Here is a 16386-nt window from a genome sequence, read left to right on the forward strand (position 1 = left end):
TTGTTCCATGAAGTTGTGCAATACACAGAAGCGTCAAGTATTACTATTATCCTTCTTTTTCCCCATGGGAATGTCCCACTGGTGCTTCCATCCCTTCAAAGATGTTTGACAGGCATTTTTAAAGTTATGAATAAAAAGAAAACGAGCATGTGAGTAATTCAGGAATACCACATTTTTGGGCACGTCTTTTCCCCTTCGTTGTGGAAAAGTTGAAATTGTCACTTTACACGGAGTATACCACATGCAGTATTGGTAATTACTGTATGCTGTATTCCTAAATGGAATACCGTGAAAACTCCTGCGTCCCAAAGAAATGTGGGAGATGCATTATAGATCCTTTGATAATGGTGCAGAGGTCAGTTACTCGGGCATGACTATTTTCCGGTGACCATGGGGCCAAATATACCAGGTGACATTTTTAGTTTGGGCTATCAGGTGGTACTCTGGTGCCACCTATAAGCCAGACCTATTGCATTAGAGTACAGATAGCGAGAAATGGCATATGTGAAGGGAGACAAAGCTTGTAGGTGCCGTTTGGTTATTTGCCCACCCACTGACTGCCCATGGCCGTGCTAATCCCTATGACCATTCCCATCCAGTTTCTGCCCCTCCTCATGCAACACATATCCGCATGGGAAGTCTGAATTCACTTTTATCAGGCATTACCATCAAACTTTGCACTCGAAGTACCTGCCAATGTTTTTTTCAAAGCAGTCTTCTGAGAGTTAATAACTTAATTGGAGTTGCAAACTTGCCACTGGTGTAATAAAACATTAACCAGGTCTGCTTTCAGCCACTCTATTTAGAAGCACTATGCATGTCCTTCACTGATGTCCTGTTAAGAACAAGCATTGGCAAAGCCAACAGTTTTGGCTTGTGTATACGTATTAGGCATTTGCCAGGCACCGATATTAGAAAGCCAGGTATTTGCACCATTTCACACCTGTTATCAATGATCAATAGCCAGTTAATACCGGTATGGCAGTCCCTGCCGCCTTTCCCATGCCTACACAAAAGCCCAAACGGTTGGCATTGCCAATGCTTGTTAAAGTTGGTGTAGGCACCGCTGCTCATAATTTGAAATACTGGCACGGCCGTGCACATCTCTGATTCTCCAGAGTAGCATGGGCTTGTGTCACTTGATCACACATAGTATAGATGAAAGATTGCCTAGTGCCTATGTTATCAGCTAAGAAACCATAAAGAACAGAATTCAGAGGAAAACACGTTCTCCCTTGTTTTAGGAGTTGCGAATTGAGTGATTCATGGCATTGCATGAAAAATAATATTTCTACTGTATTAATTGAATTACATATACACATCTACATGCAATGTCAAACAACTTTCAAACGATGGATGTAAATGATAATAAAATGTAACGCATATACTTAAAAAAAAGAGAAGAAACATGTAGGTCTGATGCCTAAAACCAAGTAGTGCTGTTGGGAGCAGAAACAAAGTGGGCAGAGGGGGGACAGTGATTGGCACAACGGAAGATACGGGCAGGGCTAGGGAGGGAGGCACGCATCTACAGTGGAGAATATACTGGGTCCTGCGGGTTCAGATGGGCAACGCCGGCGCTCTGGGGTCCCTCGTAGTCCGTGAGGCAATGGGGCAAGACATACTGGCATGACTGAGTCAGGGTGGCTTTCTGCAATGGCTGTTGCAGGAGGCGGGCGAAGTGCAGGAGCGCGATCTAACAGAAGGATACAATGAGGCCGGCTCAGATTACAGCTGATAGCCTCGAGCACCCAAGATGCACTCTAACTGGGAGAGCTGGGTGCCTACAGCAGGACACACCAGGCAAGGAGAAATGATGCACACAGGGCAGGAGAGGTGATGTGCAGGCTGGAGGGCACTTCTGATCTCAGGGGGCTATAGATACATTATAGCCTGGAATATTTTGGCATGTTTCTGCTGTCTTGCAGGGTACTCCAAAGCAATCATCGTTGACCCACCGGGTGGTGCTAATGTCCAACAATGAGCCAAAACTAAAATATGTGCGTATTTACCACCACTGACAGAGGAAGATTTAAGCACGTGACAATTGGAATGCCTCCAAAGCACAAGTACAAGGAAAGAGACCAAATATAAGCTCAATAAAAGAAGGCTCTTGTCCACATACAAATTTAACTATAGGGAACAACAAATACTTGTTCAAGTTCTTTGGTCGTTCTCATCCAGTTGAGCAAATGTTCACTCTGCTACATTGTATTTGTCCTTTTAGAGTGAATACATTATCTGTTGTGGTACTCCTCCATTTCCCTATCCGACAGCACCCTCTAGTGTCATAAAATGTTGCGGACCCCTTTAGTAAGGACACACATAATTCCACATTTCTCAGTCGTAAAGCGCACAGAGCAGCTGGGAGAGATGCTGCTAGCATACCTGCGTCCATGAGGATGTTGAGGGGCGAATCATAGGCCTGCAGGTATTGCCCCGGCGTCAGCAGCTCTTTGCACTGCAGCAGGTGGGAAATGGTGGCCTGAGGGACGATCAGCTGCGGCACCTTCTCCAGGACGGCATCTGGGAGATTTTTGGAGGCCTGAAAGTCAGAAGGTATGTGAGTGGGTGCTGTATGACACAAATGTAGCCTACCATTAAAGACCAACGTTACAGGAGTGTCTGCCCACGAAAGTAAGGTGGCAGGGACCAATGCCAAGGGTCTGGGAAATCATTTAAGCCCAACAAGAACTAGTGGGCATCTGAAGGCCCTCTCTACACAATAGGACATCTAAAACCCTTAAAGCTCTACCGCACTTTACACCCCCGAACCCCCATCCATTCCCAGGCCTCACGCAAGGGTGAAAATGGTTCAAAGACAACATAGTGCTTAACAAATATCACACTATTGGCCGCCAACCTTCTGATGTCTTTAGTCCCAACCACTGGACAGCGTCACCACCTCTTCTCTCCCATTCCTCATCCACTTGATCGCTTCCATTGCTTGACCCTTGCACATCTTGCCTCCCACAGCATAATTCTGCTTACACTCTTCAACTCTCTCCTTCCTTCTTATCCAGCCCAACTCTCTGATTTCTTGACGTCTCTTACTCTCATGCATTTCCATTTCTCTCCCCCTGTGAAGTTCCCCTGTTTCTCTCGGCAGTTTCCGCCACGCTCTGCAGAGCCTCCGCACATCTCGCACTACCCCCGGGCTCTCACAGGAGGCTTCTCTCCTTCCGAGCCCATATCTCGTGTCCATGCCCCTTCACTTTGCCTCCTTCCCATCTCTCACCAGACGCATGCCGATTTGCCCAGCTCCTTCAAGGGCCCCCCAGCTCCTCCAAGGGCCCCCCCAGCTCCTCCAAGGGCCCCCCAGCTCACTTTCTTGTACTTCCACTCAGCACATTGTCACCACAAAGAGTCTCTTTAAGAGTTGGCAGCCAAGAAAAAGGTGGCAGGAACGAAATTACTGCCACGTTCACCACACTGCCAAGTTCCGACTGTAGTGGGAAAAGTGGGGGAAAAAACTGCAACGTTTTCCTGGAGGTTTTAACTCCACGTTATTGCCAAAAAATTTAGATTTACTGTGGGTGGTAATCCCTAATAGAACAGCATGGACTGGGATTAATACCACCAATCATAACCTTGGGGATTTACTGAGGGTGGTAATCCCTAATAGAACAGCATGGACTGGGATTAATACCACCAATCATAACCTTGGGGATTTACTGAGGGTGGTAATCCCTAATAGAACAGCATGGACTGGGATTAATACCACCAATCATAACCTTGGGGATTTACTGAGGGTGGTAATCCCTAATAGAGGCGTATGCACTGGGATTAACACCACCACTCTAGGGGATTTACTGTGACTGCGAGTGCTGGTAATGGTATTTGATTTAGGCATTATTTCTGCCAAACTCATAACGAGGCCCAAAATCCATTGTTTCTTGTCCCACTTACAAAGCATGGGCCTTTTTTAATCTCTATGGTCATGTATATGCATCGTTCTTCTAACATATGAACCATATCCTCTACACTATGGCATGCGTACCTTATTTTTTGCTTCCAGTTCGTCTCCTGTATCTGCTAATCTGAGCTCTCTACCAATGCTGGGGCAGGTGCATCTTTCGATACCACAGCCCATATACCTTTCCTGCGATGCAAACACCCGAAAACGCATCTGTGCACGAAGGGGATAAGGGGATTTCAAGGGAGAAACCAAGCATATTGTAATTGCTGCCACAGGGTCTACCAAGTTGTGTGTTGTGATTGGGATGGAATGGAGATTAGGTGGTTATTAGAGGTCCCTGGATCTCTTAATGTTATTGTTTGTTTTGTGCCGTGGCCAACAGGCACCAACAACTCTTAAGATTGCCCTGCCTGGTCTAGGACTAGGGAAATGTGGTACTTTACTGTGCCGGCATCAGGGCATTTCAGTCATTTTGTACACAATGGTCCCCTTCTTTGAGAACGGCCAGGGATGTGTTTTGGCCATGCCATGCACTTGCATTCCTAGCCTTGAATGCTATTCATTTCCAGGCAACACCTCGGGGAGGTCCACAGTCCTGCCGCGGCAATGGCAAAAGTAAGAACTCAGTACACCGGTGGATAGTTTACTTGCAAATGAAATCCCAGCAACTACACTTTGTAGGGTGAAAAAATGAAGTGAGGCATTTCTGCAGCCTAGGTTAGCTGGTTGGCATTCCCCGATCCTGTGTCGTGTGTGTCGGTCAATCATACAATTTACAATGAAACAACATTCTGCAGGCCCCACACTACTACATAAACAGCAGTCACATGCTCCATCAACCTAGAGACTCACGCACGGGGGAGAGTGAGTGTGAGAGAGAGTGAGAGAGTGAGAGAGTGAGAGAGTGAGAGAGAGAGAGAATATATATACACACACATTCCCAACTTGTGTGCCACATAGCACAGTCCTCGGCCATCAGGGCTGCTTTTTTTCCTGCAGGTCCCGCAGGCTCACCCGCCCATTCATATTCCCCTTTCAACAGATAAATACATTACATGGGCGAAGTCTTTTTTTCAGTGTAAAATAGCGACTGTGATTTATACATATAGGCCCAGGTTTTCAAAAAGAAAAAAGGGGACGAATCTGAGATGTGCCACAAATGCTCCACAAATGAGCCGGAAATAGATGCGCCTCATTCACATAAGTGCGCATCCCAGAGATGCGCCACTTTAGAAAAGGAGTGCAAAAGATGAGCACATTGGGTGGAATGCATGCAAATACACCACATTAGGCATGCGCCAAGGGGCAGCGACGATGCAACTGAGAAAAGGTTCCCAGGACCGGACCACTGGATTTGCTCTAGAAAATGCCCTTCAACATTTGCTCCTTTCACATTGTGGAGCAAGTGGGCCAGAAGCCAGTGCTACTGATTTCTCCAAGCAAAGAAGCACACAGTGCAGCCCAGTCACAACCATCAGCACCGAGGGACAGGTACACATTCCCAAAATGGCCAATCCAGTAGGCACCACGCTGCGGCACCGACTAATGAGTAGGAACATGATACATGGGAGGATCACAGTATTTCAACTGGCTGGCCAAGAGCTTCCCACCCCTTATCAAATCATGCTGGAGATGGCGAGTCAGTGAGAGGGAACCCTTCCCACAACCATAGTGCATGCCCTTGCCATGCCACCCCTAGTCAATGGACTGTCAGCCCTGTCTTTCTTTTCAAAAGGCTCCTCCCAGATCACCAGTGGTGTCATGGTTGTGATATCAAACCCTCACAGTCACCGTCCCTACGCAAGGTCTTCAACATGATCCTCTGCCAGGCATATTAATTAAATGCCAACTCCTATTCTACATCAACACAATCGTAGACATCATAGACATAGATCTACAAAATTCCTGACTGCCATGGCACAACTAAGAGGCCAGACATTTACATGGTATACACTTACCCCCATGGGAAGGGATCCACTTTACAAGGTAAACTCACCACAAAGCTGAAGTTAACACATGTGCACAGTCTCATTCTGAGATGTGTCATCCGCATAAGACAAAAAAGAGAGAGCATGAACATTAAACAGACTGTCCGGAATACTCTGCTCATGTTTCTCAGGGTAGATGCACACTTTTTGGGGCATTTGGAATGCAAATGGTTTTGGTGCAAAGTGATGGCCATGTCAGCATTTGCACATGAAAACGTGGGCATCTAACATATGCACAAAAACATTGCCATCTCATCAGATGTGCCATTAAAATGGGCATTTATCTGCACCTCTTAAGCGACCCAAAGGTGTGCACCCTTTTGCACTGGGCATGTCTTCATGTCTTCATAGCGGATATGTCCGTCTTCAATAACACGTGCAATGGCGCAGGTCCATCGTGGCCATTACACATCTTATTGAGAAGCGCCTGTTTTTGAGAATCTGCTCCATGCTATTAGCAAAGACGCGCTTTGGAACAACTACTGTACAATAACACACTACGAGTTTGTGCATTCAGCTACCAGGGGGAGGAATGAGTGCTCTTTGCACACTGGGAGATCAATGAGTTCTTGGCACCAAATAGATGTAGCGTCATCAAGATACTGGATGAGAAAGGTGTGGATTGAAGTAGGCCTATAACACGTTTTTTATGTTTTTCGTTGTATGTGTTTGATATTAGAACGTTTTGACGAAGAATACTATACATAGATTAACAAGTGGTTAACAAGGGCCTAAAAATAAGTATAGGGTTACAGGATCATAGTGGCCAGACAGAAAAACAAGACAAAAAACCAGTAGACAGCTATAGAACTATGTATGTACTATGGCACTGTGTGTACCTCAATCTGACCCCAATGATGGTCAGACATGTCACAGATGGCCTCAGGAAAACACCAACTCGAAGACAGATGAAAGGTTTTATGTTTACAAGAATAAAGGGGCTCACTAAGAGCTGTCTCTCCCTCTCTTGTCTAGTGCAGTCTATTCCCTCCCTAGCGGAGGCATCCATGAACCCCAGGATTATCACTAAAGATCGGAAACTCTCACTTTATAAGAAGCTGCCCCTCTGGTTGTGAATGTCCAAGGGCAAACACCGTTTGACCCTTAGACAGGTGGGTCAGTATAGCTTCACCTGTCCCCTGGAAGGCCAATCCATAGCATCATGAATATGAGTGAGATTTAACTTTTACTCGGCCACAAGGGCCATATACACATTGGCGATTGGTAGTATTTCTTTTTAACATTTTTTTATGTGAATATCAGAGTAGGATACTGGGTATCTGCTAAGCTACTTTATTATTACTAATATTAAAAACGGTATATTGTTGAACTATTCTACTCTATTGATCATATGCTATATCTACAAGATAATAAATGCTAAACAATACATGAATGCTAAATGAAGAGGAAGAGCATTCTTGATGTGTTTCTATTTAGGAGTATAAAATACTATATTTCAACAGCAAACTCTTGTTAGTTTAGTGATGGAACTGTAGGGAAGATATTGATAGCATTTAATGTGTATCAGACACACAGTGGTGATAAACATTGATAAATAGTTTCACCCACCATTTTTCTCAGTCACTGATAGTCAGTGAATCTTAGAGGTTGGTTATATATGTCCTGCATGGAAATGTCAGGAGGTTTCTTGCGCAGTATTTTGAATTTGTTGCAATTGTTACATTTTTTTTTGGGGGGGGTGACCAGGTAAACCGAGTTACACTAATCCATATGTGGCGAAATGAAAGCCGTCATTATGGATGTTTGATTAGAAAAGGTAAAGAAACGTAGACATTTCCAGAAGGTACAAATGTGTAAAAAAACAAATGTGGGAGACACTGTCAATTTGAGATTGTAAGAATAGTCTTTTGTCCATCCATACACCTAGATTATACACTTAAGCGGCTGGTATAGGTTGGATGACCAGATTTATCGGCCAGACGATAATTAGACCATCACAGATAAGGTACATAGCAGAACTTCGGTCTTTGAGGCATTGAACTTTGACCTGTTAGCTTCCCCCAGTGCACACATCAGCCATATATTTTGCAAATTTTGTTGTTATCCTTATTTAGATGGAGCAGAATTTGTGTGTCATCATCATTTGTATAGGACTGTATAGCTTCATTGCGTAGCAGTTTAGTTAGTAGTTACATGTTGTTATAAAGCCTACTGTACTTGGACATGGGCTAGCCGCAAGAGTATTATGCATCCTGTCCAACCCTACAGTCACCAATGGTTACCTGGGGACAGTCACAAGAAGGCTCTACCCTCCTACCACCTGTGCTCCGAGAGCCCCAATCGGCCCATACAGTCAGGGTTTGCTCAGAAGCACTTTAAGACAAGATAGCAGCATCCCTGAGATGGATGGGGGTGCAGATTAATCAATAATGACAACTCGACGGTTTGATAAAGGGAGCCGTTTAATGACAAGTACAAAAAGCAGCGAGTCTCATGAATATCAGCGGATGTGTGATCTTCTTTCTCGCTTCACAACTCCAACAAACTTCATAAAAAACACATTTATACTAAAAACTTGTCATCACTGACGTTTAACGCATACAATTCTATTGGTTTGGGAAAGGTAACTTTACTATAGGCACTATATCTGTATATGGTAACGGAGTAAGGGGATTGGGTAAACACCGTCAGGTGGGGCATCCAAGCACTACCTTCAAACTGGCTACTGTAGACGTCACTAAAAGTATGACGTCCCATTGTTTCTACTAACTATAGGACCCTAGATTACTTGGTCCATTATGATTGGGCTGGCACTAACCCCACTCGTACTTTTCCACTTTGCTGATCAGCACGCAGAGTGGTCGGCCAGGTGCAGGGTGCCCCTTAGTTCCCCCGGCCTTCCTCCAATTATTGTTACAATGAAACATCACTTTAGAGGCCATGTGTCAATTATTTCACTGTGGTTGGCCTCGAGACTGCACCTCCTTTCTAGAAAAGTTTGGATATCTTCTCCTGGCCTGTTGCCATGCGTAGGTGTGATGGTCTTACTTCAGCTCGCTCAGCTGGTCATGTGATTCAGACACCGTGAATTTGCCTCTTCTTTAACAGCTTGTATATTTGATTTTCGTTTCACCCACCACCAGCCTTCGGCTTGTTATCTTGAGCTACTGCTCGTCTATTCCATTGACACGACCTTGGTTGTCCCGGCACGGGTTGCCTCTGCTGAGTTTCGTTTCTGCCACTTTATTCTTGATTTTGCTAAATATGAAACTCCTCTCGTGTGGCCTTTTAGTAACCTTTTGGTTGATTCTGCTTCTTGTGCAAAGTGGAAATATACTTATATAAAGTGCTTCTTTTGAGGTAGAAATGTATAGGTGGTGCTTTCTACTAAGCATAGCAAGCCGCACGATTTTCTAAGCTTTCTTGCGGTTTCAAGCATATTTACATGTGTAAAATGATCGAATATCTTCATCGTGCTCATAGCGTAAGCTTCTTACATTTGATATCGCCCTTTCACTTTGGGTTCATGGTGTCCTTTATTCATGCGTTTCGTCTCTTTTTATCATTCTCAGATCACTATGTCTTCTATATGTGAGTCAGTCCAGGTTCTTGTGACGTCACCATTCGTCTTCCATTAAGACCTTTTTGGTTTCTTCAGGGACTGTATTTAGACGATCTTCATTTCGTTTTATTGGTTGGTATGGCTTTCTCAATGGATACCTTACTGGTTTCCTTGGTATTGGTGCTTCAATAGGTGCTGCTCTTCTGATGGGTAATAGACAGAGCCCCACTGCGGCTCTCTGTTGGTTTAATTGCTCATCATACGTCACATATTTCGGCATGGACGTTCCTGGTACTTCAAAATGGACAGTTGGAGTGTGGGCCATACTTGGTACCTCCTCTGTACACCACTGCAAAAAGGCAGGAACATCAAGGTGGTTGTTACAGGGGCATGCATTCCCCCACTGCTTATGCTAATATGTATGACCATATAGGGGCTGACTGACCACCATTACATACTAGCCCTACCAGTGGCAGACAAAGGGAGAGGCTTTTCCAATAACCCTTACTTATAGAGACTCCTTCCCAGGAGGCAAGAACAATTAGAGAACCATTCAAACCCTAGCCAGATCCAAACTTATAACATAGAGAACAAGACTCTCCCTTTACAGGAACAATGTTACAGGATTTCAAAGTCATCCGGTAGGCAAGGGAATACAGGTTTTCCTATGGCATAGATGCAAGAGGAACCAATTACCTTGTGATCATGCTCAGGAGGCCCACAGAAGCCCTATTTTCAAAGTAGCACTTGAACAATGAGGAAGTTATTTGCATAGAATGCGTGAGCAAGGGATCACAAACGTGCAAGTTCCCTGCGACGAAGGAAGTTTAAATGTAAAAGGGCACTGCCCATGCATACAGAGAACTTCCTAACTCCACATTCACTTACTGGGAGAGCTGTGGAACTCTTACTAAATCAGGTAAGGACAGCAGGGGGAGGGAGACTCCAGACCTGTTCATGCACCTTCTGGGATCTAAAGAAGCAGCCAGCCCCCCTAGCAAACCACATGACCCCAGAGATATGGCCCAATCAGAGAGGAGCTCAGCCCACACAGCACAGTTGCAACCAGTTTTTGTCAATCACTAGAGGAGCTGGCAGGGGAAAGCCTTAGACCCTGAAAGGGCCTCGTCTGGGAGACCTTGAGAGGTGAGAGCTTGGGAGCGGAGATCTTGCAAAAGTAAGATACTATAAGAGGAAACAATGTTGTTGAAAGGAGGAAAGAAGAGTTACCTTCAGGAGGAATAAGAAGAGACTCAGGTGATAATAAGGACTAGAGCCAGATCATCCCAAGCAGGAGAAAGCACAGGAGTCCAACCACTTAGGTAGAGGAACTAGGGAGGTTCCAGAGGACCACGTTAGTCCAGGGCACAGTATAGAGGCAGGAGGAGGAACAAGACGGCAAATGATGTGTAGCAGGTGGGACAGCATAGGATTAGTCAGCATGGAAAATGACACAGAATGCTCATTGGAGAGAAAAGTGGGTGGAAGATCGTAGGCCACCCTTCTCCACCAAACCCCACCAGAGTACATCCGAACTTTCCACAAGCCCCAACTTGCATCAGCCAGGCAGAACGCTCTGGCTCCTCTGCCAGGAGAGACACCCAATACGAAGGCGAAAAAAAGACAGAGGTGAGGAAGACCCTGGAAACTCTTGTTTGCTGAAAACTCTAAGTGTGCAGCAAACGGAAGTCTACAACACAACAAGAAGGTCAGAGGACAAGACAATCACTCTGCTATCAACCCCTGGGAGAAAAGACTTCCTTGAAGAGAGAAGATTTTGTGTACATTCTTTTTGTATTTTAATACAGACTTGTCACATTTGGTGGCAGAAGTTGGATCAGGCATGGCTAGTCTAGGTAGCCGCTCTATGATAGATAGACCAGGATAAGGCACACACACAGATAATCACACTACCTGAAGGGGAAAGTCTGGATTCAGGTGTGGGTTGGGGAAACCACATTGATGCATCCAGAGGAGAGTCCTCAAAATTAGGATTTTTTCCTTTTTCTGATTTGTGTGGGTTTTTTAGCCAAGAGGTTGACCTTTCAGAAGCAGTTGCCCTTCAACTGGGAAACATTGGCACACCAAACCATTCAGGGTATAGCAAAGACATAAGTGGAATCTACACATGGGTGGAATTCTAGAATGGCCAATGGGAGGACCTTACATGGGACTCTGAGATGTTCAAGAAACTGAGCTGAACAGCAGTTGTCCACTAGCCACCACCATCCAGCAGGATAGGCACGGGAAAAGTCCAGCCATAGAAACATCAGATCTCTGCTGAGAGATGGAGGAGAAAGAGGGAGAAAAGGGATGTCTTCCTTCTTGCATAAGGTACTTAAAGTAATCGAGAAACACATGGCACATGAAGAAGAGGAAGAAAGGCTAAAGACATGGGAACAAGAAGCTACTTCCCTATGGGAGGAAACCCATTCAGAGGAGGCCCTCAGATTCTGAAGCAATAGGAACGACAAAAGAGGAATATTACCTAGTGTGATTTCAACACCAGTTCCGTCCGGGCAGAGGTCAAAAAAGATTCCATTTGTTAAGCTAATGAACCCTTGCTGGGATAGCATCTCTGTGGCATATTGAGTCACCCAACTGACTCATACCCATGTTGTAGCCTGCAGAGTAAGGTGACAAGAACTGCAAAATCCAGCCCAGTAGTGGAGCCCAGTGAGAGCCCTCTGATAGTGCCTAAAAGCCAGCACACTGTTGATGCCATGCTCATGGTGAGTTGGGCTGTGAAACCCATGATTGCCCAATCCTGGCCCATAGAAAGGCTGAGAGAAAAACAAGAGATCAAATACAGGCCCTGGTCTCAGAGAAGGCTAGCAATAATAAAGTGGATGCCCTAGACAGATAAAAGGCCAAAGCCCTGGCCACACAAAAGGGCAAAGCTCGGGGCTGAGAGAAGATGTAGGTCCTGCCAAGAGGGAAGGGTAAAGCCCTGTACTAAGGAAAAGTTGAAACCCAAGCCCAAGAAAACGGCAGAAGCCCTAGTCTGAGAGTGAGATGAAACTGTGGCCTGAGAACAAATGGAGGCCCTGACCACCTAAAAATTAGGATGAGACACATATTTGAGATTATTTAAGGCAGAAGCCCTTGCTCGGGAGTAAACCAACAGCTTCATTAGTTTTGCTGCTGCAGTAGAAGTGCCAGTAAAATTGCTGGTAATTCTAGCACCAGGACATTTACCGCACCAGCAAATCACAAGTTTGCCGGTATGGGGCACAGATTTACCACCAGTCCTCAGCTGCCTGTAAATCTTGTCCCCACTAGCAAAAAATGACTGCCTTTACCTCCATAGAGTCCCGTGGGACTCCATGGAATGCGGATGGCCCGTCGTTGCCGGCACCTTGATTATCCAACTAATACAGGGATATCAGATGCCGGTAATGGAAGGGCAATTTTGCCGGTATTCTGTTGGAATTACCGGTGGGATACTGGCAAAAATGTAGTGAGGCCCAAAGCCTTTGCTTTAAGGCAAGAATACGACTTGGCCCATAAGAAGGCTGAAGCAATTACACATATAACTGCAAATGTTTTGGTTTCACTGCGTCCTTTGGAAAATTATTGCAGATGTAACTGTTTTGGTAATGCAAAATGGGGTAGACATCTAGGAAGGATGGTCATTTCACATGTTGAAGGTTGAGGACAAGTCCAATAAAATCAGCTTTCCAGCACCTCCACAATGCATTATCCTTCGTATGTCACCTAGCATTGCGGATACCACTGTTTCTGTGCCCATGCCTGGAAGAAACCCAACCTGTTATGGTTCCAATATTAGTTTCTCTTCCACATAGTCTTGTAGCTTCTGGGTACCTTGTTAGTTTGTAACAATTTGCTAAAAAAAACAGGAGGTGAGAAATTATCCTAAAATTGGCAGACTCGGGATTCTAAGCATTTCTTCTTTAGAAGTTGTGGGATTACTCTGTGCTTAAATCCCTGGGATATAATTCCAGTTGCATGTTAGTTATTTATCAAGTTACTATGTTTCTTTTTGTTAATATAATGGGGGAGCTACCTATTAATACAATACCCAAGCTTTTATCACAGACACCAGCTCTGCATCCACAGACCCACCTCATGTCCCTCCTGGCAAAATCTCCACACCCTGGACAACATTCTAGACACTCATTACAGAGGACCTGGAAGAAACTCTGGTGCCCTCACAGCCAGATAGTATACAGATAACATCCTCCCAGCATCATTCCTCAAGACCCTCCCCGCAGAAGCTCTCCTTCCTTACCCAGAGAGCATCAACAGCTCCTTAACTCAAGGTACCTTTCCATCGACCCTAAAACAGGTGAAATCCTCTGTGTGATGAATCAGAGATGATTCCCCCAGAAAACCTGGCCTGGGCCCCTTCCCTTGTGGCCAGGGAATGGCAGACGCTTCCTGATCCTGACCCTGGGGGTGGTGTTCTGCGGAAGGATCACAGGGGGGTGGGTGATCAGGCCAGGAGGAATGATAACTTAATAACTTTCCTCATTACCTTACAATTTTAATGGTCTGTTGTAAAGTTTAGATTGTAGAAGAAAAAGTTAATTTGAACATTGTGGACTTCATGTCCCACAATGCCCAAAGTACTGGTACAAGGAAAAATGATTTGGAGGCATTAGACTGCAAGATGCAATCTAATGATTCTAAAGACCCACACCTGAAAGGGTCTGTTGAATATTAATGTCCCCCTCAGGTGCAGGCTATAAGGAGAAGCAGAAGGTGGAGTTCTGGTTGAGACTCCACAGTGCAGTAGCAGCAGAAGTTGAAGGGAAGCTGGAGCCGCTCCTGTCCCAATCAGCACGGGCCGCAGGAAGTTGGAAGCAGCAGCTTGCCATTCAGTGGGACGTGGAGAAATCAGAAGTGGCAGTGGCAACAGATCAAGCGGACACGTATGTAACACCCGGTGAGTTCAGTAGTATATTGTGCTGCGTAATTGCCTGCTGGCAACTAATGAGACTATTGAATACTGAAATAATGTAAAGAAACTAAAGTGGCAGACAAAGAATAGCTTTGTATATCAATTTGATACAAAGTGGCTAAAGTGGCAGTGTAAGAACCTTTGGAACAAACAAGTAGCTTATAACTGTATTTTCAAAGATTGAAGTAATTGCCAAAAACTAAAGAGGGCAATATTAAAGGAAGGTACCAAAAATAACCACTGTCAAAGTCAAGAGAGGGCAATTAAGAAGCAAGCCAATTGTAATTCCCTTGGCCAAAGCGAAGAAGAGGAAATAGTTGATAAACATCCAAACAAGCAGTGTCTAAGTCAAAGAAGAGCAAGTGTGATAAAAGCCATAAAAGTCATTATCAACAGTTTGTTGATGTAAGACTGAGAAACAAGAGTGAAAGAAAAGCTACCCTCCTGACAGAAAGCATTCAGGAGGAGAGGAACATAATCTACCTTGCATGTGGCATAAACAGTGTAAATGTGTCTCATGTCTTTTCAGAAGAAGTATCAATTGCTGATGTTGATGAAAGTCAAACTAATTTGCTAAATTGTTTGAAGTGAACTTTACCCCAGAGGTTCTTGTAGTAGTATTAGAAGCTTTTAGTCCTGGCAGGCGAGTATACCAGGGGAAGGGACTTTGTAGTGGTAGACCTGGTAGGTTATTGGACCAGGTAATGGTTGGGGAAGTATAGTGTTGTGGTTAAAGACTTTAAAGAAGAGAAGTGGCAAGACCACTACATTATTTTGCGAAATCATCCTGACAAAACATTGCTGTTGCTAAAGATGAACTGTGGAAGTGTGTTCATTTCCCAAGAAGAAGTTGTGTTGAACACTTTGCTACAAGTGCAAACAAAGGATCGTTATTTCTTGTGAACTGTTGGAAAGTCCAAGAAAGAGACTTTTGGACTAAGAAGAACCTTATCATCAGACCTTTGTTGTAGAAAGGGTTTTTCTCCATTTTGAACTATTAATACAAATTCCTGCTTTGAATTTGGGGAAGGGAACATTACCCAGGTTACAAGGAGAAACAGTTATTAAGTTTATGTTGCACATAACTGACTTTTGTTATATTTGAATTGCCATATATTCCCTTCATATGCTTGTTGTATCTATAAGTGTGAGGGACAGATTCCTTTTGTTAGAGTATTATAATTATAACTGTTCTTTTGTAACGTGCTTAATACTAACTAGCAAGTGGTTTCTAAGTGCAGGATCAGTATTCCAAACTGTGTTGTGTTATCTTTCCAAGACAAATGCGTTGCTCATGAGCTCCTTTAGTGTATTTTGATAGGCAGGGAAATCCTCTTCGGGGTAGGAATAGTGAGGCATTTATCAAACCCTTTTAAGTGAATTAAATGGCATCTTAAGAAAAACCTTTACAAAGTTGTCCGCCTCACATTTCTGACCCCGTAGATCTCTCTACTAAAGAAACCCACTCTGTATCCCGACAACCTAGGTAACTATCGGGCCATCACCCATTTTCCCTTCCTAGGTATTATCATTGAGAAAGCAGTAGCCATGCAACTGCAGCAACACATTGACACCAACAATCTCCTCCAAACCTACCAATCTGGGTTCAGACCCGGATGCAGCACAGAGCTGGGCAGGTGGTCGACAATGCCCACAACATCCTTGATGATGGCCACCCCTGCCTCTTCATTCTACTCAACCTCTCAGCTGCTTTTGATGCAGTAGGTCACCAGGTGCCCATGGACACCCTAGAGCGGTGCATGGGGATGAGCAACCTTGTCCTACGCTGGATCAAGTCCACACTCGCCAACTGCCAGCAATTTGTTCAGATGGACTCCTCTAGATTGCCAATGCTGCCCGTCACCTGTGGAGTCCTGCAGGGTTCCAGCCTCTCCCCAGCGATTTTTAATCTATACATGGAGCCACTGGGAGCCCTCATAGCCATGCACAACATCCACAAATATGCTGACAACACACAGCCATACCTCCAGATCCACTCCATCAAGGACATCCATAGGCTCAGAACATGCCT

The 16386-nt window shown here is 44.8% G+C and overlaps 1 protein-coding gene across 3 annotated transcripts in view; it reads right to left on the minus strand.

Annotated features, from left to right (window-relative positions):
* Positions 1 to 16386, minus strand: part of LOC138582873 (testis-expressed protein 47-like) — a 253568-nt gene that overhangs the window by 37076 nt on the left and 200106 nt on the right. For all 3 annotated transcript variants that reach the window (XM_069654571.1, XM_069654570.1, XM_069654569.1), the window contains one exon: positions 2389 to 2545. In XM_069654571.1, coding sequence (XP_069510672.1) covers positions 2389 to 2545 — 157 coding nt within the window. The remainder of the gene's footprint in view (positions 1 to 2388; positions 2546 to 16386) is intronic.

This window comes from Ambystoma mexicanum, chromosome 3q (genome assembly GCF_040938575.1).
Source record: "Ambystoma mexicanum isolate Mex_15411 chromosome 3q, UKY_AmexF1_1, whole genome shotgun sequence".
NCBI lineage: Eukaryota > Metazoa > Chordata > Amphibia > Caudata > Ambystomatidae > Ambystoma > Ambystoma mexicanum.